This window comes from Scleropages formosus, chromosome 13 (assembly GCF_900964775.1).
Source record: "Scleropages formosus chromosome 13, fSclFor1.1, whole genome shotgun sequence".
NCBI classification, from domain to species: Eukaryota; Metazoa; Chordata; class Actinopteri; order Osteoglossiformes; family Osteoglossidae; genus Scleropages; species Scleropages formosus.
Window position 1 is genome coordinate 10,022,199 of NC_041818.1, and position 25,042 is coordinate 10,047,240.

Sequence of the window (25,042 nt, forward strand, 5' to 3'; positions counted from 1 at the left end):
TACTACAAGTGCAAAGGTCTTAAATGAAAAAGTAACATTGCACTCCTTCCTTCTTGTTTCTGGTAAAGGAGGGGAAATTGGAAAAAGGGAAACAACATGAAAAGAAACGAAATGTTGAAATAAATCGCGGTAAAATACAGTGCAGTAAAATCATGGTACTTCAGATTAAAGCCAGCAGGAGGGAGGCATGTGTTTAACTACTTCAGTTGTTTGGCAACAAACAATCAGAAAGAAACACTTGAGTACAGGTATTTTACATCTTATCAAAATATGTGAATGAATGAATGAATGAGTTTTATTGCCAAGTATGTTTACATGTACAAGGGAATTCGTCTTGGTGACAAACTTCCACAGCACAGACAGAATGACAGCGACAAGACACAGATAATATAAGTAGAGTGGGCTAATAAAGGATAAAAAAAATATATAGAGTATATTTTTGTATAGAAAATATAGTTATTAATTCTAATGTGTAAAATTTGATATTTTTAAATTTGCTATTGTAGAAGATTTATTTTAAAGTAAGTGCATTCACTTAGAAGGTTTTATAATCCTGGTGAAAGTGACCCTGATGTGTATGGTGGCTTTTCAGGCAGCTTTATAATGAACTTCATAATGAAGCTTCGCTGAACTTTACTAAACTTGTCCATGAAATGCACTAAATATTAATAACATGACATTTAAAATGTAGAAGTACAGTGTTTTTCTTAGTAAAGAGTAAATACATCATGAGAGCATTTGTAAGCCCTGTAGTTTTTTATATACTGCCTTTGTTCCAGAATTCCTAATACTGTTGTTGTTATTGTTCTGCTGCTCTTGTTAAACTTTAAGAGAGCAGATGCTGACACCACATAATCATTTTACACTTTGGCTGGGTGATTTTGTTCCATTTTATAGCCTGAACACTTCAGCCCTGAAGGGATACTGTAAAAATTTATTGCCAAGCTACTGAGAGCTTTGGGAACATAAACTGTGTTTACTTATGAATCTTATGACACACATTAATAGTGTCCTTCCTCTCCTTGCATTAGTCGCAATCTAGTTACAGACACGACGGAAATGTTATTTTTATTACCAAAAGCTTCACATTTACCTTCTAAAACCAATGTTAATAAATGTCAGTGCACCCAAACAGAAAGAGGCAGATCATTTTTATTTCACTCCTTTCGCAGTCTTTACACATCACAGGTAATGTTCAGGTGAGTTGCTGATTCTCATAGTGCAGTAAGAAGGGGGGTCCTGTTATCATGGAGACCTGAGAGAAGATAATAAAGATATCTGAAAGCATGCAGATTGTTTCTGAACACAATAGGGTCATGCATTGTGTTTCCTGTAATAGGCAATGTATTCATTACCCCTTGTAAAATCTCAAAATAAATGTAGAAAAAAGATGAGAAATGCTGCATATTGCACCTCAATGAACAATCATCAGTCATTATAAATCAGTTTTAATTTTAATATAAGCAAGAGTTAAGGAAATAAAAGTTTTTACAATTTTATGAAATATAGCTATATCTGAGGTTTTAACAGAAACTAACTCAAGAAAATTACTATGTAACATCTGAATTATTACACTTTTATTGATTGTAACTAGAGGTTTCTTGCATTTCTGATATTACACTTTTCAGAGCTGTCACCTTATTAATGCTTACTGTTACAGAAGTACTTTTCTAACATGCTGTTTATTGTGTTTATATTTTTTGGAGTAATCTCATGAAAATTTCATACTTGTTTTGGCACGGTGGTACAGCGAGTAGCGCTGCTGTCTCACAGCGTCTGGGTGATGCGAAAGAATGTGGGTTCGATCCCTGCTCAGTCCGTGTGAAGTTTGCATGTTCTGACCATGTCTGTGTGGGTTTCCTCCGGGTGCTCTGGTTTCCTCCCACAGTCCAAAGACATGCTGTTCAGGTTCACCCATAGTGTGTGAGTGACAGAGAGAGTGTGTTCCACTCACGTATGGATGAGTTACCCAGTGTAAGTAGTGTATCTAGCAGTGTAAGTCACCGCGGTGAATAAGGTGTATGGGCTGATGACACTACGTAGAGTTCATTTGAAGTCGCTTTGGAGAAAAGTGCCTGGTAAATAAGTAAATGTAATTATTCTACTTCCTCTACTTAAATACATTTACATTTACTCGCTTAGCAGACACTTTTCTCCAAAGCGACTTACAACGAAGACTATGTAGTGTTACTAGTCCACACACCTGGCTGTAACCGCTTGTCCCAAGTGGGATCACGGCAAGATGGAGCCTAACCCAGCAGCACAGGGCGCATGGCTGAGGGAGGGGGATGTGCACCCCAGATGGGATGCCAGTCTGCTGCAGGGCAGCCCAAGCAGGACTCGAACCCCAGACCCACCACCCAGCAGGCCTTGGCCAAACCAGCTGGACAACCACACCCCCCTCTACTTACCTACTGCATGCATTTTACTGTGGGTCATTAGCCACACCTCCTACCTGTCAGCTGTTGTCATCTGTTGATTTCATTGGTTATTGCTGGATGTCACGGTCTTCTGCTGCAGGGAGACCAATCAGAGTGCAGAACTGACCTGTCACTTTGGTGTTGAACTGATTGGAGTGACAACCTAGTTTATTCAGGTGGAAGAAGTGACTTCTGGAAAAAACTGAAGTTTAATTATGTTTAGTGAGTTAAGAATACATTCTTTTGATATCACAAGAGTTGAATTTTATGAATGTTTTTGATTTTGATCTGTTTCTAAAATCAAGTTATTTCTTGAATTGCTTCTGTTAATTCAAGCATATGGGCTGTATGTATGGCAACAGCATTGTGTACATTCCTAACATGTTATTCATAAGTTGAATATCTGAAAATAACTGTAAAGGTATGTAGGTTAAAATAATGAATCATGTTATTAAATACATTCATAGTATTATTGGTCTGAAGTATTTTCATTTAGGGGGTGCGGTGGCGCAGTGGGTTGGACCACAGTCCTGCCCTGCGGTGGGTCTGGGGTTTGAGTCCTGCTGGGGGTGCCTTGCGATGGACTGGCGTCCCGTCCTGGGTGTGTCCCCTCCCCCTCCGGCCTTACGCCCTGTGTTACCGGGTAGGCTCCGGTTCCCTGCGACCCCGTATGGGACAAGCGGTTTTGAAAATGTGTGTGTGTGTATTTTCATTTATTTATGACGTCAACTGGAGAGTTTTAAGTGAATATCTAATTGTAGGACTACAAAGTAAATACATTTTACTTAATGTATTGATTATTAATGTGTTAATCTCGCCACTTTGATTCCTCTTTCTCCTTGCAGTCTGGCTAAGTGTGTGTTATACACAAACGTGGATTGAATAATTGAACACAGTATTCAACTAGAGACATGCGCCGCTTAACGAAGGGGAAATCCTGAGAAATGCGTCGTTCGGCAATATCGTCTTTGAAGTTCGATTCAGAGTCTTTGAGGTATGATTCATAGAGTGTACTTATACAAACTTAGATGGTATAGCCTCGATCCAGTCAAGAGACGCGGTAAACACGAGATTTATGATGCTGCTGCCAGCATAACATTATATATTAAAAAGTTTACTGTATGCTAAGTACAAAGAATACGCTCTAAATAACGATAAAACAAAATGTGCAGTATAGTAAACACAAACCATAATATGTTTTTATTATAATGAGTATTATGTACTGTACTTTTATACGACTGGCAGCGCACTAGGTTTGTTTACAGCAGCACCACGAACAGTAACACGTTGCGCTGCGACGTCGCTAGTCGATAAGAATTTTTCAGCTTTATTATTATAATCTTGTTTAATAAAAAATAAATAATAATAAAAAAAATCTTATTATGGGATCGCCGTCGTATATGCAGTCAGTCGTTAAGCGGCGCATGAACTTGTCAATCAGCTCATTCCTAAAAATAAAATGTTACGTCACTCAAGTCCTTTCTCAGCCGAGAATAAACTAAAAAACGTCCACGCGCACCCTCCTCTCCCTCCCGTGCATTCGCGAACATCAGTGACGTGTAGGCCACACCCATCCAGGGCGTAGTTGCGGTGTGACGTCATAGTGTGGCGGCGTACGTACACAGAAGCGTTACAAAACGGAAGGCAGAATAAAAATACCCTTCATTGCGCGTATACAACATCACTAAGTGGTTATACACGTTCCATTATTATCATGAATTTGTTTAAATACCTTAGAAATACATAATAGTAACACACACCTTATTCACCAAGTGACTTACACTAACGGGGGTGCGGTGGCGCAGTGGGTTGGACCGCAGTCCTGCTCTCCGGTGGGTCTGAGGTTCAAGTCCCGCTTGGGGTGCCTTGCGGCGGACTGGCGTCCCGTCCTGGGTGTGTCCCCTCCCCCTCCGGCCTTACGCCCTGTGTTGCCGGGTAGGCTCCGGTTCCCCGTGACCCCGTATGGGACAAGCGGTTCTGAAAATGTGTGTGTGTGTGTGTGTGTGTGTGTGTGTGTGTGTGTGTGTGTGTGTGTGTGTGACTTACACTAGGTCACTCATCCATAGACACACACCCTCTGTCACTCACACATTATGGGGAACCTGAACAGCATGTCCTTGGACTGTGGGAAGAAACCAGAGCACCCAGAGGGAACCCATACAGACATGGGGAGAACATGCAAACTCCACACACACTGAGCAGGGATTGAACCCATGTCCCGGCATGTCTCAGGTGCACAGATGTTCCCCACACCCACTGCAAAAACTGCTGTCCTCACCCTTTGTCCTCCCAGATACGGCATCCATGAAACTTCTTCCCAAATACACACACACACACGAAATCTCTCTTTCTCATTCTATTTTTCATGAGCTATCTTTCATTTCTGCTCTTTTCATGTCGGCAGCCTTTCGTGTGTGTGCAGGTCGAGGCTCACAAGTTCTCTCACTCACCAAAGTGCAGAAGTGCATGTTTCAAAGTACAGTCCAATTATATCAAATACATATTCTTCGCAGAGAGTGCTGCAAACAAATGCCAGGATCTGCCTGCATGGAGTATGTATATACAGTATATATACTGCATATGTATAAATCCATCCAATTTTAATACCTACCTACCTTGATCTCTATCTACCGGGCACAAGTGTAGCCTCACACACACACACACACACACACACACACACATTAGGGGCAACTAGCATCACCAATCTGCCTGAACTGCATGTGTTTGTACTGTGGGAGGAAACCAGAGCAGCCAGAGGACAGCAACACGAACACGGGGAGAACATACAAACTCCACGCATGCAGTTCCCGGCGTTCACTTGCACCACCTGTCCACGAAGACTTACAGATAGAGTAATACTGGGACCCTTCATGCTGGATCAGCGGTCAAGCAGAGAACCAAAGACAGGCTGTCCCTCACGACGTCTAAAGGAGTCTCTTCTCCTGGAAGAGGAAGGTAGCACTCAACAGCCTTACATTATTATACAGTATAAATTTATGGTATTTCATCCTCTATATAATCATGATTATATAACACTGCCATTCATGGTATGTATTAATTTAGGACATTTTGGGAATTCTGGACTGCACAAACTTAGCATTACGTAAGAAAATGTTTCAGTCAACAGAAAATAAAGCTTGACAGTGGCTGACGTGTAGAATATACGAAATGGTGTTGCCACATTTAGACTCGCTAAGCTCGTAGTGCCGTAGCTGTACTTTACTAAGGCGTGAAGGAGAAGGTCACGTGATGCGAAGCGGTCCAGTTCCTTAATGAGTCCAGTGAGGACGCGCGGCTAGTTGAACGAGTCTCATGCTTCAAGTGGCTTCAGTAAACATCTCAGGTAATCAATAAAATCATTCCTCATACCCGTTAAGGATGAACTACTCAGCACATGCTTGTCTTCCAAATGCAGCCACAGGTAACAGAGACTGAGCTGCTATAAAAATTCTCGTCAGGCCATCGCTCAGCTGCCGCTTTCGTAGCGCGTGACAGCTTATTATAGTGGACCGGGCGCGCGGCGGAGGCGGGATTCCCCGCTGCGCTCACCGCGCATGTTAGTGTTTGTCGGCGGCCGAGCGCTCCGTCCCTTTCAGTTCGGTGGCACGAAGAGCTTCGGCACCACGAATCCGGGGTTTAAGGTATTTTTTAAATTTCCGTCCTTTTTCTTTTTTTCCGCGCTGAAAAAAACCTCCTGGAAATATCCGCATTCATTCGTCCTAAAAACACGACTTGCTTTGCTATCGGCTGTCGGAAGAGCCGAGACTGAATTTTTAGGTTGTCAGCCCTCCACTCACTGACATACTAGTTTACTAACCGAATTTATGAACCCTTCCGTATCAACACGCTTATAAAGGCCATTTTGGGAGTTTTTTTTTTTTTTTCTCTGTATCGAAAATCCAGTGGAAGGTTAATAAATGGCGGCGGGGGAAAAGCCGAAGCAGTAAGGAGGACTGGTTCGGTGCCGCTGGTCTCACGGACTCGCTCGGGATCGAGAGCAAACCTGCAGCCTCCCGCTCTATGAAGTAAGACGCACGAAAGAGTCCGAATAGAAACGCTGAAGCGATCAGCAGGTTACTGGTTCGTCCCTACTGCGCAGAAGGAGAGGCGCGTCACCTTGATCTTGCTTCTTGTTGTTCTAATACTTTGACCTGTGTCAGTAGTTGGCTCTCCTCCATATGGTGATTTATTACTCACTTCATTACTGTATTTCGAAGTAAATCTTTGAAATTATTAATTTGTTGTTCTGTTACAGTCTATTCTAAAGCAATTGCGTTTCGCTACAACGACAGAAACTTACTACTTGTGACTTTCATTTTCAACTTTTTTCTTTCTGTTTTTAAAATGAGTAACATGCGATGCGGAACTGAAGAAGTTATTCGGGCGTAGAAAAGACAAGGGAAGAAAACATTTAGAAGTGAAAGTGAAAACAATACACTAATAATAATATATATGGTCTATTAAATTGCTACAACTTTATTAATGTCTGAAATTAGTGGAAAAATAAAGCCTTACACAATGGGCTATTCATGTACAGTAGCCTAAATGTATCTAACATTGTCTCAGTGGTATGTACCATGAATTACTGTCTTTTTCCATTTGATTATTGGTGACACATGTTGTAAGGGAAAGCAAAATGTAAATTTTATTTTATTTATTTATTTATTTATTTATTTATTTGTCCACAGTTCTGGAAGCTGAAAGGGCCGTTCAAAGCGATACATTGATTGCTTTCCTGAAGCACAATGGCTCCAACTCTGGTAGGTTCTGTTTGAACTTTCTCTTCACGTGGACCGATGAGCAACTTCAGTTGAGCAATGTCTCTTTTGTTGAGAATTAAATTGTCTGTTCAGTTGTTCAACTTTCAGATTTTTGGTGTTTTCAGTTTGATGAGAAGCCTGACCCTGGCGACCTTATTGAGATCTTCCGTGGGACCTACCAACACTGGGTCATATACGTTGGGAATGGTTATGTTATCCACCTCGCTCCACCGAGTGAGTGCCCTGTCCAGGAAGAACCGTGTCAAATGAAGTAGCTGTGATTTTAAGCCATTAAGTTACCAGTTTTACTAATCATCTTTCACTGTCATTTACAAGAAATGTTCAAATTCCTTATACGTTCTCTGCTGTTGTCCACCCAGCGGAGGATGCTCGTGGTGGTGCCTACAGCATGATGTCTGTCCTGTATGACAAGGCTGTAGTGAAGAAAGAGGAGTTCTGGGATGTGGTGGACAACAATGAGTACCGCATCAACAACTTGCTGGACGACAAGTATGAGCCCAGGAAGATTGGCACCATACTGAGGGAGGCTCAGAGCCTGGTGGGTCAGGAGTTGCCGTACTGTGTCTTCCGAGGCAACTGTGAGCATTTCGTCACGGAACTGAGATATGGGAAGGCAGAGTCACGACAGGTGTGTAACTCTGGGCATGTCTTTGTGTTACACTTGTTTATGTGGGTATTATGGCGCACTCAAAATCACAGTGAAACAAACGCCATTGTTATGTTGATATTCTAAGAAGCAAATGGTCATTTACCCAATCATACAGCAAGTCGTTCACACCCTTTCAATTCAAGGTTAGCCTTTTGGTTAAGGGTGGACTGGGATTTCAGGGGTCAGGGAAGTTCAGGTTGCATAGCAACAACTACGTTGCCCCAAGAAAAGGAAGGTTCTGCTGAAGTCCAAGCTCAGATTGCTGTATTGAAAGGACACATTGTGTCATGAAACTCCTCCATATCAGTAGGTGGAGCTGAGTTGGGACAATGGAGAATGCGAGGCATTGTTTTCAGAACCAAATTAGCAGATGGTAACTATGATTGCACATGCACAGTTGCAGTTACTTGATACAGGTTTATTTTACCTGACAAAGCCTGCCTGGGCCGTGGGAGCCTTGTTAATTGGAACTGCAGGTAAACTTTTAAAAAAATCTGGGGTAAAAATTCCCAGTAAATGCATTAGAGAGCAAAAATGAACTGCTGCTGATCTAAAATTCAGAGAATAGCCTGCTGAGTATTCTTGGGTCTGTGAGGTGTGTGCGCGCATAATACATTTTTGACTATAGTGTGTATCTACAGTGCTGCTTGAAAGTATGTGAAACCCTTGCATCCCTTAGTTTTACCATGAACTGGTGAGTTGAGAAGCAGTCTGTCATGTGGCATAATAGGTGTGTAATGACCAATTCCATATGTTACTTTAGAGGAAATCGTGTGTGTGTGTGTGTGTGTGTGTGTGTGTGTGTGTGTGTGGTAGAAACATGGAAATGGTGCAGTTGCAAAAAAAAAGTGAACTTCAACTTGCACTGGTTAAACCAAGTAGGTAACTAGAATCAGGTGTGTAAATCAATCATTTATTCATTTTGAGTTTAAGATTTTAAAAGGTAAATATTTTACACAAGAATAACCATCCCTATAGGGTTCACATACTTTCAAGCAGCACTGTATATGCAGCCTGCTGTTTCTCTGTACCGTTTGTGTGGGTGTTCTCTCATCTGTTACAGCACTCCGTCAACTTGTGTGTCTATAGGTGCGCCAAGCAGTGGAGGTGGCTGCAATAGCGGGCGTGGCTGCAATCGGTGTGGGAGTCCTGGCCGCAGCCGCTGCTGCATTCTTTGGAAGTGGAAACAAAGAGCGGAAGTACAAAAATTAAGATGCAAGCAGCTCATTGTTGAATGGGAAGAAGGTACAAGTACAGGCACACCCCTTTTTTTTTTTTTAAAGGGACTAAGCTCAAACAACTTTGAAAATATTTTTTCCCCCTTAAATGTCTCCTACCTGGTTTGTAATTTCAGATAACTGATTGGGTATCTTTGTGCAATATCAGTTATTGAATTTAAAGGGTTTTCACATTCTGTCATTTTTCCATTTTGTAGCTGTGGGGTCTGTTGCAAAGTTCTCCTGGCTAGGTAATGCTGGGTTTTACAGACAAATGAAGAATTTCAGAACTGCCACAAAATAGATATTTAAATGCTGTGCCAAATATTTTTCTTCTGGTATCAAGCCTTTCCGTACTGAAAATTTTGGCTTTAAGCTCAGGCCCATTGTTTCCCTCATAGGGAGGAAACCTTGAACGTTCTCCATTTTATGTAGATACTTGTAATCGTAGTAAACTAATAAGAAAGCACATTTATACTCGTGCCAGTGTCGAGGGCTCTTGAAAACATCTGACTGCGGTGCAATGAAATTTAGGATTTAATTCATTCTAATAAACTTTTGTAAGAGATCCTTCTGAGAGGGGATTTTTAGGTCTGTTTAATGTTAATACTGAATAAGCAGCACAGATGCATTCCTAGAGTTAATACTATTTCTGTAAGATGTTACATCTATGACAAATGTAATTTTGTTAATGCTGTAAAGGAAGGGTTTGCCTGTCCTTTATTAAAATTTTAAGTTTTGAGCTTCTCGCACCATTTCAATGGTCCCACGTTCTAATGCTTTCAGTAACCCATTTCATGGCTTTGTAAATTTGTCTGCATTGAGCCTCTTGCATCTACTTTTACACTTTTCATGAAGCTGTATCTACAGCCATATCTAAAAGCACAAAACCCACCTTTGAGATCTATTTTTAATATTTGTATCTACTCTGGAATTTTTAAATAGTACCTGGGGGGGGGGGGGGGGAATGCAAATGAAAGAGTTAACACTTCTACATTTAACAGCACTTTAGCCAGTACAAATTTGGGAACATGCAAAAGGAGTGAGGCCTGTCAAAGTATTTATTTGAGTAGATCACAATTCTTTGAAGTTCTTTTGGTCTAGTCTCCTCAGCATGTCAGGTTTTTGTAGAACACTACAGTCTATTTACTAGCTGTGCTATCCTTTCTACCTAGTATCTGTTACTGTTATGTCTATAATAAAGTCCATACCTTATGTCTGGTCTGGTCCTTTTGTTCACTTCCTCTCAGCCCCATTAAACTCATCTTAAACATCCATTACATGCACTTGAAAAGTACTCATAGGTTGCATTAATCCTTTAAAAACTCAATACATATTCCACACAGCACCTGTGTCCTTTTACCTCTTTGGTAAGATTTAAAATGGTTTCATAATTACAAATGTTGACCAGCACTGATGTAAGTCAGCCTTTGTGAAGGCAGCAGCTGGTTCAGACAGATGTTTACCTGATGTAGGACGCACACAGAAACATTTCACAGCAATTTTCCTGCAGCTTCAGCACCATTACACCATCAGAGTGATGTTACACAGTGCTTTAGCGTGGAAGACTGACACAGCACTGCATTTCCACGAAAGTCAGACAAGGACCCCTACTTTTATTTCATATGTACAAATATACATAGGATTTTCTTTAAACTGTAGTACAGGGTATTGATTACATTCCCACTCCCTGATATGATCCTCACTTCACAGCTTACACCCTTCATTAAAAAAAACATGCATAAATGTCTGTGTGACAGTCCTGGCCCAATCTGACAGTATGGGGTTCGGTAGCAAGGTGCAATGTCACAACATCACAGCCCACTCCTGCAGATCCAGTTCTGTGACTCACCCAACAATAAGGTCACTTTAACACCCCAGAATCAGTTTTCCTTGTCTGCTGGAAACTACAGATTACTCTGTACCTCTCAATAGTTTGAAAATGTTACTCACCCATCCACCATACTAATAGTTATGCTGCTAAAACCTTCACAACATACATGCCAATCTGATCTGGTGAAATAATGTAATTCTCTAGGACTGTACATTTTAACATGTGTCACTCTAAAGGTTGTCTAGGTCAGATTAGGGTCAAGTGATCCTCAGAGTACCAGAAGCACTTCCTCAGTAGGGCAGAAAGTACAATATTCATAATACTTCTTGTGTGCTAAATGACATCAATGGTTTGATTGGCAGTACCTGTGATTAGTTGAAGATGTTCAGGTTGCTCTGGTCAAACATACAGATCTTTGGAAGTATATATACTCTGAAATATACACTAAGTATTCACATACATATCCAGGTTTTTTTTTTTTTCTTTTTAATTATTTTGGTCCTCATTGTCATTCTGAGACAGCCATATGTATATATACACTTTACAACCATATCATATATGTATAAAAACAAATCGATAAAGAAAAATAATGCACAATTCTGCATCTGGCCACATGAAAGTTGTCATTTCTATTGATTGGAAACATTGGAATACAGACTTCTACCATTCCCCCCTCAGTCTATCTCATAATGGAAAGACTGCTGGCCCAAAACACCCCCATGCTCCCCACCCATTCAGCTATGCCATTCTTAGCAGCAGACTGTTGGCCCTTGATTTTGCAGTCTTCCTGGGGCTGGGCAGTACCTAGACCCCACACTCACACCTTCAACCTTTCCTCATCAGTCCAGTTTGCGGGCACCCAGTTTGAGAGGACCCTTGGCTGCCTTACGCTCTGCTCGCTTGGCTTCCAGTTCCTTTCTGCGCTCCTCACGCTTTTTCTTCGCCAGCTCAGCCTTACTGAGCCCTGCCAACAAAAAGTGTTAAGAGCATTTTTAATCCAGCCTTGTTGAACACTGCCTGCTTTCTTTACTGCAGCTCATGACTCCAGAATCACACAGCACCTTGTTTGCACACACCACGATATATTATCCACACATTTTAGTAAGTGTTAGACTGAGGTTGAACACTGTTATCCCTTTATGTAAACAATTATGTAAGCGTTTGTAATTTGATTTGTTCGTCACTCCAAAGTCATTTTCATGCCTAAGTCACAATTACTAAGCAGCTGTACTAAAATATACTCTATAAGACTCACTTTAATAAATGGACAACAGGTAATGTAGTGGTCAGAGTAAACACCATGCAACTAAAGGATAGGGGTTAAAATCCTTGCTCCTGCTGTAACATCCTCGAGTAGGGCAATTACCTTAAATTTATGCAGTAATATACCCAGCTATATAAATGGGTAAGCAATTGTAAGCAGCTTCTAATAAATACTTAACACTGTAAGACACTTTGCTGAAAGGTGTCTGTTTAATGAATACAATTTTTATTTATTTCAAGCCATCCTGACACTGATGTGAAAAGACAGAATAAAAATACACTGTTTCTAAAAACTCCTATTTAGTTCTAACTGTTGACTGCTTCATTCCGTACACATCTCCAAAGTTTCTCATCTTGTTATTGATCACTGACACTAAGGAACCCCAGACACTAGATGTGAATAGTGCAAAACAGATCTCATGTTCCTGTTCTGTTATGTTGTCTTTTACTAACATCTGTGCACTGGTGATTACAAAAACAGCTGAAGTTTGCACAACAGAGAAATTAGACAAAAAAAGGTAAATAAAATAAACAGGAAAAAATTTGTATGCTTTAAAATCCATACATGAGCTGTATTCACAAAGTTTGTCAATATGCTTAAAAGTCATACCCTGTTCACCATCCAGAGACTCCCAGTTCTCCTCTGTACCCCAGTCACCTGCTGGATCAGCACCCCATCCCTCTTCATTCCTCTGTGGACAGACACATGAGCACCACATGAAATAAGACGGAATGGAGAAAATGAGTTGAGTGACATTTGAGGGCCCAATTAAACTTACACAAGAATCTGTATAATATCACATTATCCTCTTCTACCCTTTTATTACAGGGCAATGCAAGTAATTTGTCAGACATACATGGAATATCACTAATTTACCTTTCCACCCACAGAGGGGGCAGTTTCACACCTCACATTGACATCAAGTTGCATACCAACCACACAAAAACATTACAGAACCTCTGCTTTGATTACTGGTTGCTTCCTCTTCACCCCCCAAACTCACTGTGGCCGTAGAGGTAGCTCTCTGTGACATGCTGGAGAAGAAGTCATTGTGCGATGCTCTGGCACCTGTGCTGTCCCAGTTATACTCGCTGGTGAGCCGTGTGCCCTCGGTGGGGGTCACAGAGGCTGTGGATACACCACTTTTTCTGGCAGGCGCTGACAACTTCCGACTTGAAACAAAGCGATCGCTAGCATCGGCTTCCTCATCCCAGTCATTGCCCCAGCTCTCGTCCCCAGGTGAGCTCTGACCCTGTCCATCAGCATCCTTCTCATTAGACCAACTGTCATCAGCATCCCAGCCAGAGCTGCTCCAATCAGAACTCTGCTTTTTGATAACTTCTGAAGTAGTTCCACATGCCTGCGGAGGTGAACAAGTTGGATTTTAAGTTCCTGAATTGTATCACACATGACGACAAAATGAACACACGCGCACACAAATGTAAAATCTTACACGCTTATCATTGGCTTTCTTTCGGTTGGATGAAACAGCTGACCAGTCTGAGGAGTTCCAGTCATCAGGCTCTGTCTGTGCCTTCGAATGCTCTGGTTCCTGTGTTAAGAGTGGAGAGAAACCACTTAAGTCTATTCAGACATTCAAATTTCCTGGGATTGTTTCAACCTCTGTCTAATTCAACCAAAGGTAATGAGTCTTTAAACTATGCAATTACTTTTGCCTTTTGAGTACTTCGATTAAACAAACATCTACATCTTGAGAGTCACTTGGAGGCTGCGGAAGATGTCACAATCCTGTTGTTTTTCCACTTTAGCAAGTGTATTTTTTAAAAATTGACTGAATTAAGGGGTTAGCAAGTAACCCAACATGAAAGTAAAGAAAGCTACAAGTCTAAATTAAAAAGAACACACATTTGCAAGAATTTAAACATATCAGTAACCCTTTATGTCTCCGTGTCTTTAAAAAAAAAAAAAAAAAAAAAAACCAGCTCAAAACTGACTTGATAGTGGTGCTCAATATATAACACATCCATCCATAAATTTTCAGAAACAGCTTGTCCTAAGCGGGGTTGCGATGATCCAGAGCCTATCTGGGAATCACAAGGTGAGGGGGTACACTCTGGACAGGATCTCAGTAAATCATAGGGTAGCCCCACACACACACACACACACACACACACACACACACACACACACAGTGATTTAGACACTAAAGGCAATTTAGAGTCACCAGTCTGACTGAGCAGCATGTCTTTGGACTGTTGGAGGAAACCCACACAGATACAGGAGAACATGCAAACTCCACACAGACTGAGCAGGGATGAAACAGATGATGATATTTTAAAAATGTATTTTTAATTTTTTTTTTTTTTTTTTTTTAAAAATCTGTACATTTAAGAAAAGTCTCAGAACCCACCTTATTTGGAATCAGTTCTCTCTAATCTTGTACGTGCTCAGAAATGTGTACATATTTATGATTAATAATGGAAAGTCTATGTGCACCTACTTGTGTAATGTATAGTGGCATAAGCAAAGCAGGCTATAACATCAACGTATCAGTCACCTCCAAACTACCCCAATCCTCATCATCCCAGCGGTCTTCAGCAGGCTCCTTCTCTTCATCTTCCTCTTCCTCTTCCTTGGTGTCATTCCACTGGCTGGCAGGGACAGAGGCGGTTGGCTGAGGGGTTGACACGTCTTTCTTTGGGTCAGATCCTCCTGACAATTGAAAGTTCACATACAAACAACAGTCATCCAGATTTCAGTCTAACTCAAGCAATGGAGCAGCCAGCTCTGGCTTTCCTAGAGTTCCAGTTACCTTTGACCCTGCTCTCTGTTATGGGGCTGTCTGAGCTGGCAGAGGCAGCTGGTGAACCTTCTGTAATGCCACCCTCCACACCACCAGGAGTGGTGCGAATGAGCTTGGAGGTCAGGGAGGAGACACCAGTGACAGCCCATCCTGCCCAGCTAGCTGCTGAGGCAGCTGCCCCCTGGCCTTGCCCGGACGACATCACATCTTTCTCTAGGTAAGAAAAAGTAGCAAAAGTCTCGTTTTTACACAATGACGGCAGGCAGGATAGTGGATCAAGAAGTGTAGTACCCTTTATTTCTAGTAAACGAGCAACAAGGGTTGCCACCATTACATTGTTTTGGGTCATTTTCATCAACACATGCAAAGACACACTCACAAATGTAGACACATGCACTGAGAATGACATCCTGCGTACCTATTTCAGCCAGCTTAGAGGGGTCTTCCGATAATGTCTCCAGCTTGGTGAGAAAACTCCGGATAGCTTTAAATGCCTAAGGAATGAAGAAGATAAAATCACAGATTTTCAGTATAATCTGTATATGATGAACACCACCAGGACTATGAAATATTTAATAAATTCTGGAGTGCAGAAATTTTTTCTTTTTGTCATTTTAACATTGAAGAAGAGCAGGGAAGAGGAATCACTAACCTGGTCCCGTACACTTTTGTCAGGGTCAATGGTAAGGGCACAAAGTGTAGGCAAAACACGGGCTGCACTCTCTGCTGCACTGTAGTAGTTGTGTGTGGCAGCAAAGCCCAGGACCCCCGCTGCACGTGATGCAGGGAAGGGGTCTTTGGTGGCACGGGAAAAAGCAGAGATCAGCACCCTCTGCCGGGTCTGTGCAGGAGATAAGAGCAGTAGTTAGGCTTGTTCGTGCTCTTAAATCATTTTAAGAAGTAAAAGTCATGCCTTATCAAACCCGTGATAAATACGAATACATTTAGAAATACCCATTTATTTCTAACTGCATAGTCATTTAAAAAATCAAAGTATTTGATTCCATTTTTTGTTCATTTCCTAATCTAAGCATGACTTTTTCTCTTGCTGATTTACAATATGTGATGCAATTACCCCAGCATTCAGATACGGGGCAATCTTGCCCAGACAAACAGTTGTGTTGCAGCGAATGGGACCTTGGTCGTCCCGCGCCTGCAGACGGGCAAAGTGGCGCATCAACTCCTGGTTCAGGTTCGTTTCGTTCAGCTTTGGCGCCAAGAGCAGCATGGACTGCAGGGTATAGGGAGAAGGTCAGGGTATGAGCAGTACAGTTTTTAAACGGAGAGCGCACAATGGTACAGCAAATGTCACCTTCACGGTCTGCTCCCGAATGGCAGGGTTGGTGTCAGTGAAGCCATGAACCACATGGGGGAAAATTTGGGAATTCACAGCAGCCTCATTCAGATACTGAATGAAGTTCTCCATCTGAAAAAGAGAGCCATGAAAAGCATAGAAAAATCAGTGAATATTCTTACTTGGAGACGCAGTATTATCAACCACTTGTATGGTGGATCTTGCAGCTGTGCAAGAATATGTCACAAATCAGACCTGCTGTAGCAACCGTATCCGCATAGCACGGTCTGTGGAGGAGAACATCTTTACAATGACAGGGATGATCTTCTGTTGATATTCTTCAGGGCTCAGATACTTTCCCACCTGGTCAGAAGAAATTACAAAATATTTGTCTCACGGTAATGAAAGTATGCATGTCTACAAGAGAACATGTACACAGCCACTGGACACCTGGCCAATGGAAGAAGGACAGTGTTTCATCAGAGGAGCATCTTAAACTTGTAGGGATTCAGTTTTTGGTGGTGTGACTCGATTGAAAAGTACAGCTGGTCGGCTTACAAACTTAACTGGGGCAGAGGTTTGCATGTCAAATGTGACACTAAATGGGCCTAGGGCTGTTCATAAATTTTATAAGCAGCTATTTGTGCAAATTACACTGGTAGAAACAGTGAAACTGGACTAAGTAACTGTACTGCAACACCTGAGTGTCTGTATCTCTTTTTGTTGATAAAATGCACTTCTGTTTATTGAGTTATAGGTCCCATTTAAGGAGAAGACACCCCCCCCCAAGACAGCTTATACATGTACCTACGCACTGAGTCCCCTGGCAGGAGTACTTGAGACATGGTGTAAATAAGACCGCAAAAAATAACCCTGGCGCAGAGTTAAAGCACTGAGGAGCAAAGAGAAGTAAAACAGAACACACAGTGTAGCAACTAGGGTCTTCACCCCATGTATACATGAAAACAATAACAATACTAACTGGGTGTCCTAAACTTGATAAATGGATTCAAACTCAGATTCAACAGTTTTCCCCATTACTCGGAAAACAAAGAATAAAATTGGGGGCATGACTGAAATGGCATGGAATACGAAGGAATCTCATTAACCTTGATCACCAGTTCTTTACACACCTTGAAAAGTGGGGTGAGGACGACAGCACCGGCACTGCCAAACTCAAAGGCCGTGAGCAGCTGAGGTAGGACCTTATGACGGCAAAAGTCCTCAGGGAAAGAGTCCAGATTCTCACTCAGGTCCTGGAAGAACTGCTGCTTTTCTGCTGGTTCTTTAATCTGATGGCACACATTTGAGCACAAATGCATAAAATCCAAAGAGACAATGTCTAACTGACCGAATCAGAGGCCCTTAAAAAAGACAAGAGAGCAAGACGGGAGTATCCATTTGGATACACATCAGGATTTTATTTTGAATTTTCTAGTAATGAGGACTAAGTCAAGTCTGTTTTCCAGTTGCTTTTGTCCGTGGCAGTAAGTCTGCAAGACAAAGAACTGCAGACAAAACAAGGTACATGAAGCTAGACAGAAATCCCCTTCCATTAACTTTCTCAATTAGAAGTCTTTTCTGAAATGTCAGTTATTTTCCATTATTCTACTGAAAAGATGTAGCAATGCAGAACAAGTACATCTGACATCAGCTAATGTTTAGGCTGAAAAAGCTGTGTATTAATTAATATTTTTATTCATATAAATGAATATGCCTTTATTAGCACATATGTCACTTCTGGTCACCTTTAAAAAAAATATATATATACATATTTAAATCCCACACATGCACAAGCAAAGTGTTAACCCTGGTAGGTAATCAGATTGCTAAATTATGAAAACAAGTAAACATGATGGGGAGCTCCACATGCATAAATCCAACACATAAAAGCTATATGCTACTCTAGCTCAGAGTAGGGATGGATGGCGGCCTGTGTACCTGGATTTCCTCAAGGAAAAGGTTGCTCTCTACAAAGCTGTTGCTTAGGAACCCTCCAGGGGCACGACAGTTCTGCAGAAACCGCGCCGGGTTGGGCCGGGCCTTGGGGTTCGCCCCCACCAGTTCACAGTAGTGCGGGACCAGCTGCTTTGGTATCTAAAGTTGGGGGAAGAACGATTGACAGAATTCAGGGATTCTGCATCAGTCTCTTTTCAATGCATGAAGCAGAAATACAATCAGGGTCCTCCCAGTGATAGCAAAAAAAAAATAAAGAACAATCTGATAGGGATTTTGTGTGTGCAAGTGTTTCGGTACATTCACTGACCTACTGTTTAAGAGCCAGGGCAAGACTGTCGAACACATACCTAACAGGCAGGCAACTCATAAATGTATACCTTATAGACCAGTGCAGTTGTTCTCCCATCTGTGGCATCCTAGTTTTTATACTGCTCTTTGTTTCAAGAGCTCTTTATTTATAGTTATATATAATATATATAGTTATTTATTTATATATATACAGTATTTCACCCATTTACATAGCAGCGTATATTTTCTTAGCCAGCTGCTCAAGGGTACTGCAGTACAGAATGGGGCTTGAACCAACAACCTTCAATTACAAGCCTATGTCCTTAACTTTGACAATAAATAATCTATTAGCTTTTACTCAGCAATTAACTGAATTAATGACAATTCAAACCATGTTAAATTTTACAAGTTAACTAGTTGAATACTGCCTCAATTTTTAATCATACCAACAGGAATTTCTGTTGATAAACATGTGCTAATAACTCTTGAAAGTGTATTTGGGTTCATAAAATAGGCTCTCCTCATTTAATAATTAAAGAAATTTAAACTTAAGTAAAATAGCTGACTGATCAAAATTACTTTATTAATAATGATGAAGTGCATAGTACATCTGTGTCCAACTGTGTGACTAAAAATGTTACACTTGAGACTAAGACTATTCCCATTTTTGTGGTGAGAGATGATATTTGCATGTGAAGCAGGTGATTCTAGCAATTTGGGCTGTCTGGTAAAGCCTCATAATAGCAATTCAGAGTAATGAACACATCATACACAGGACTACTGAGTTGAATGATGAGAAGAGGCAGTACCAGGAACTGAGCTTCCATTAGAAAGCCTTAAAAGTGGAAATCTTCATTTTCTGTTTGAGCACAGTATCCGTTAAAGGTTTTGCCTTTTATGAATAGTCCTGAATGTGATGTTCAGAATATTACCTTTCCGAGAGAGCGGAGGGAGGACGCACGAGGCAGAGGCCCGTTGAACACCTCCCAGATGAGGCAGCCCAGCCGCCAGACATCTCCCGACCTGAGACACCGTGAATCACAGTTACCGTCCTGCTAATTTTCACTTTACCTGTCAACTATCTGTACTTCGTCTGTCCAACTTCAATTTGTTTCGTACCTAAGATTCATAAGTGACAGAAATAAAAAGCAGTTCTCTACATCAACCGGAGCTCGAAAAGCAAAGAGCAACCATTAAATGTATCAAACTATTTCAATTTTTTGTAAAGAGGAAAAAAACTGGTATCAAATTACATGGTTAAATGTTTGTCTCCCCCTCACCATTTCTCTCCAGCTGCCTTTCCACTTCCATTGAGCCCCTCAGGGGGATCATACTTTTCCATGTCAGGGTTTGACCGCCTGGGGGGCAGCGAAGGGTCTCCCTGCTCAGGAGTCACATGGTCCAAACCCCCCAGTTTCCATTCACCAGCCCGGTCCACAAACACCGCCCATACCCCCAGGTTGTTGTGAAGCAAATGGCAGTCATTCACCAGGAAGCTGAGTGCTTTCTGGAGAGACGTATTCAGCAGTGGAAGCAAATCGAATGAAGGGTTATTAACATGCAATAACTATCAAGAAAGGTCTGTAGACAAAGCAGGTAAAAAACTGACTCCTTAACAACAGCTACTTGACAAGTGGACAAATACAAGTGAGGACATAGAGGAAAAGCATGACGCTTTGACACCTGTCCTTCACCTTTCATCCAACTCACCACAATCTGGTGGAGGCCCCAGGACACCTCAAGTTCTCCAGAGCCACCCCTCTCTGCCTGAGCCTTCAGGTGGGCAGTTAGTGGGGTTATGGGTTCTGTGACCACGTACAGGCACTTTTCTGTCTAAAACCCAGAGAGAGGAAAGACAAGGTTTACAAGCCGTTTTGATTGGAAACACTGAGAAACTCCCAAGCAGAAGACCACTCTGTACTTTCCAGGGGACAGACATAAATGCTTTGGTGTCTTTCAATTACATTTATATTTCAGGGTGGGAGGTGTCACTGTGGTTAAAGGAATTTAAAGGAAACATACAGTATTTCTTCGCACACTCACCTCAATCTGTTCATGCAACATGCATGGAGGGGGAGGAAAAAAATTGATGGAATATTTTAATATTGCACTGCTGAAAGAAAGTGGCTTCTGTATTGAACTAAATACAAAGAAACTTGGTTTAGTATAATTTTACATGTAGTACATGCTGACAAGTTAAATTTTTTCTTTCCCATCAAACTCATTGTAATTTTGTAGTTATTCGTTAGTTTGCTATAGTTGTCCTGACCAATGTTATCGTTATAATAAATACTAATTGCATGCGAGCCACACAAGGGACCTGTGTGCTTTGAATTTTTCAGTCCTAATGGATTTTATCTGTAATGACTTGCACTGGGCCATGCTGTTCTGTGTTAACTGGCAGTGGCGCCATATAAGAAAGGGTATAAAATCATAGTAAAATCCAAATGCCAAATAATTCTTTAACGTCAGTCTGTAGAATGGCATCATAACGAAAGGCTAAATTATTCTGTTTAATTTCAATTTACAAGCACCTGTCTAATTGTACAATACGACAGAATTTGAGAAAGCAGGCACTTCGGAGCTCTATGATTATTGCAGAAGAGCTTGTTTTCGGGCTTATGCAAAACTGACTGCAAGGCTCTTGCCTGTGGCCCACAGCTTCTCACCTCTAGTCCATCTACATAAGCCAGGATGTTGGGGTGTCTGAGGGTCTTCAAGCGTTTCAATGCTGCCTTGGCCAGCTGGGTCTTCTCCTCCGATCCAGGAGATACCTCGTACACAAACACTGACACGGGCTCACCGGTGGTCTGCAACAAAAGTAAATGCATCTGCATTAGGAAGCTGGGAGGCCTGTCGCCCACACCGAGTGTACACACCCAAGACCAACCAAGCAATGCATTACACTTACATGTATTTACTGATCAGTAGCTGTCTACCAAAGCAACATACAACTCAGGTTATAGAAAAATGCATTCAGTAACAGGCAGAGACCTTCTGATGCAGACAGGATTATCAAACCACGGTCTGTTTGTGCAATTCCGCCATTCTGCTGGTGCACATCACTTAATGATGCATTTAAAAGCAAAATCTGAGCCAAATATTGCACAGATGTTTTCCGCACAACATTGACACAATGCACTTTTTATTTAACTTTTAATATTGGACTCCACATCTGCATTTGCTGTATAATACATCTATCATATTTTTGTTATTCCACATCTTCAAACCACTACATATTTTTTATTTATCCCCCCAAAATTCTTTTACCACAACATTTCTCCTAATTATTTATTTTGTCCTGTTTTCATCATTATATATTCTTCATACTTCTGCAGTATGTTTCTAATTTCTACTTAATTTGTATTGCCTTATTTATATTACCTCTTCTCTCAGTCTGTATTACAGACAGTCGGAAAAGCATTTCACCGCACGTCGCACTAAGTATGGTTGTGTTTGTGACAAATAAACTTTGAATAAAATAAATAAAATAAGCGAGTGATGTGCAGCTACTTGTGATGTATACTGGTTCATGTGGTGGAATGTGACAAATTAACTGTGCTTTAGGATCACGAGTCGGCATCCTGGTCTCCTCTTCTGTTGATGTCATGCACTTTTTTTTTTCTTCTTCTAAGAGATGTACAGCGCTTTGGAGAAAGGCATCTGCTAAATAAATACACGTAAAAGCAAGATTCAAAGAACAAATACGTAGACAATTACTGCAAATGGCATAAAACAAATTTAAGCAGGTGTCAGGACTCCGGGAGACAAGTGGGTCCAAAAGAGATTTGTGAGACCCTTCTTCGACACAGGGAGGAATTCAGCAGTTCTGAGGGAAAGAGGGAGTTTGTTACACCCCACTAAGAAAGCGTGACAACATGACAGACGGTCACAGAAGAGCACAACTGGACCTCATGCGCACGACAAGCGGAACAGCCCACACAATAACGACGGACAATTCAAGTTGAACCTTAATACCGCGGTACAACAGCTACTGAGCTGGTTACCTTAAGGAGTAAAATATTTCCTGCTACTGAAGCGGTACGGAGAACGTTACTCCGTCAACACTCCAAAAGTGGATTGTGGTGTTTCAACCTAAGATTTGCCTCTTTTTTTGTTCCCCAAACTAAGAAAGAAAACTGTGGGTTGTAACTGGAAGGTCAAACAAAGGTTCCAATGAATATGTTTAATCCATTACATATATAATACAGTATAGATACATGATGCATGGGTTTGCATGGGGCCAAGAGAGACGCGGAGGAAGCGTTCAAAACGAACGATTTATTCGAACACCGGCACAAAGGAAAAGATGCTCTCAGTCCAAAGACCCCCTTTCCTCCAAGACCTGCGCTTACATCCAGCCTGCCTAGCGCCCCTAGATTCTTTCCCAACACACTAGGAGACACGGTCACCCTACCATTTTCCCCTTAAGTGCCCCCAGTGGTTACACACGTTTAACATTATTTCCCATAATGCAACTATTTACACTGAATCAGTCGTTACAATACAAACATAATATAATTGCTGTGTAAGTTTGAGCTGAAGTGTGTGTGAGGTGTAGGAAGCGCTCGGCTAAGCTAGCTCTCTCTGTGTGTGTGTGTGTGTGTGTGTGTGAAAGAAAGAGATAGACACACACACAGAACGATGAACATGCTCGTTGCCGGACATACACTACGACGTGTCGCGTTGAGCGACGTGGCGATGCGATGGGACGTGTCTTCCTACATGGCCCACAACAGCTGCGAATAAATAACAAATGTGTATGAAATTATGAAGGTCCGATAATATTAAACTGCCGCCTCTGCTGTGTGTGGCTACACGGTAAAATGCCGTCTGTATACATTTCAGTAGCTTCAAAGGGGCGGGCACAGCTGGTCAAGCCGGGCTTCGTGAAAGGCTTCGAGTTCGGCTCGGCTGCCGTAATCGAGGCCGGGGTCTGGGCGAGGCCTCCGGCAGCGCGAACCGTGTTTTACATCGTCTGGAGTCAGAGCTCCGCTGTCAGCCGCCTCCTTACCTTCCGCTTTCCTCGGTGGAGGCTCCATATTCCGGACGGCTCCTGGCTGTCTGGTAAAATTTCATAGTTGAAGTCTTTGACGGGATCCCGTGCGAAAAAGGACCACATCCTCGCAAGGGCTCCGGCCGCATAGACGCAGTGAGGGACAATGGAGGGCGACGTGCGCGCGTGCAGTGCGAGCGGCGGCCGCTGGAGGGCGCAGCACGCGGGCCTCCAGGAGAGCGCGCGCTAGTGACGCCTGAAGCGCCTTTGTTTGCTTGTATTTGTATTAATACCTCTATTTATTTATTTTTCGTGAAAGGAAGGCAAATAATGTTTGCGTCAGGCGTGCAAAGGAGAGCTGGAAGCAAGGGATTCAAACATACGTTTGTTCATTTAGCTGATGATTTTCTCCAAAGCAAATTATAGTGTTAAGTTACATTTATTACCATTATAATACAGCCAGGTACTTTTACTGCAGCAGTTCAGAGTAAGTACCTTGCTCAAGGGTACTACAGGTGGGATTCAAACCTGTGACCTTTAGGTCCAAAGGCAGTAGCACTAAGGGACTGGCTACCTCCAGAAACTCATGGGAAGATGCACATGGGGTGTTTAGATGTTTCCATTTCTCTTTAAATCACATCCTTTCAGTTTAACTTCATTCATATCTATTCAGCAGATGCTTTTGTTACATTTATACAACTTGAAGCAGTTTACAATAGTGTCCCCATTAATACCCAGCTGGTAGTATAGGGGTTAGAACTGTTCCCTTTGGTTCCAAAGGTTACAGGTTTGATCCCTGCCTCAGGCTGTGGTACCCTTGAGTAAAGTACTTATCCTAAATTGCTCCAGTAAAATTACCCAGCTGGGTAAATAATTGTGACCTTAACACTGTAAATTGCTTTGGAGAAAAAGTGTCAGCTAAATGTATCTATTATGTCTGCAGCCTCCTAATCCTCTGCTTTGTACCTGTTAGGTAGTGCTGTGTTCCTTGTGCACAGGAGCATGGTGAAGGATAGCCGGGGGAGAACGCATTAAAAAGTGTTTCTCCTTAAATATACACCCTAATTTGTGAGTGAAGACAAGAAAACCTGCCACAAGATTCATTGAATTATTGACATTTGTCAACATGTTGCACTTTTTTCTGCTGTCAAGTGGAATAATTAAAATATACCTCTATTTATTTATAGGCAGTTTCTGTAAAAAGTCTCAGAGAAATGAAAAAGAAAAATACATTGAATGAAATCCATCCTGGACAGCGCTGGAGTTACCCCCCAACACAATTTGACTGTTGGACAACTGGGCTGGCAGTTAATGCACAAGTTCTCGAGTCTCCATCATAAAGTTTTACAGAAAATGCTATTAAGACATTTTGACACAAAATTTCCTTTAGTGTGTGTGGGTACCCTGTGATGGACTGGGGTTCCATCCATGGTGTAACCCCTTGGGCCTTTACATCCAGTGCTTCCAGGGTCACCTCCGGACCTCGACTCAAGACAAGCAGTTAGTCAAAGTGAGTAACTTGTGACCATGTCTTCCTGCCAGATGTTTACTTTCTCTAGATGTGCCACCAAACCCC

The 25,042-nt window shown here is 41.8% G+C and overlaps 2 protein-coding genes and 1 long non-coding RNA gene across 3 annotated transcripts; 1 reads left to right on the forward strand and 2 right to left on the reverse strand.

Annotated features, from left to right (window-relative positions):
- Positions 1-1,146: 1,146 nt before the first annotated feature.
- On the reverse strand, positions 1,147-5,862 carry LOC108925454 (uncharacterized). The gene is made up of 3 exons (XR_001965408.2): positions 5,790-5,862; positions 5,266-5,362; positions 1,147-1,255 (listed from the first exon to the last, which is right to left on the reverse strand). It is a non-coding gene; the product is annotated as an uncharacterized LOC108925454 (long non-coding RNA).
- Positions 5,863-5,982: 120 nt separating this feature from the next.
- On the forward strand, positions 5,983-9,809 carry LOC108925453 (HRAS-like suppressor 3). Its single transcript, XM_018737395.2, has 5 exons — positions 5,983-6,061; positions 7,109-7,180; positions 7,306-7,414; positions 7,561-7,829; positions 8,940-9,809. Exons 2-5 carry the CDS (start codon positions 7,166-7,168, stop codon positions 9,060-9,062), a joined length of 516 nt encoding a protein of 171 aa, XP_018592911.1. The 5' UTR covers positions 5,983-6,061; positions 7,109-7,165; the 3' UTR covers positions 9,063-9,809.
- A 179-nt stretch (positions 9,810-9,988) lies between these two features.
- On the reverse strand, positions 9,989-23,708 carry scyl1 (SCY1-like, kinase-like 1). Its single transcript, XM_018737394.2, has 18 exons — positions 23,485-23,708; positions 21,140-21,280; positions 20,181-20,303; positions 19,751-19,977; positions 19,403-19,493; positions 18,165-18,320; positions 17,357-17,515; positions 16,479-16,586; positions 16,242-16,355; positions 16,005-16,160; positions 15,582-15,770; positions 15,348-15,423; positions 14,939-15,142; positions 14,684-14,838; positions 13,619-13,717; positions 13,169-13,525; positions 12,775-12,856; positions 9,989-11,865 (listed from the first exon to the last, which is right to left on the reverse strand). The coding sequence occupies exons 1-18, from the start codon at positions 23,590-23,592 to the stop codon at positions 11,741-11,743; spliced, it is 2,670 nt and encodes an 889-aa protein (XP_018592910.1). The 5' UTR covers positions 23,593-23,708; the 3' UTR covers positions 9,989-11,740.
- Positions 23,709-25,042: the final 1,334 nt, after the last annotated feature.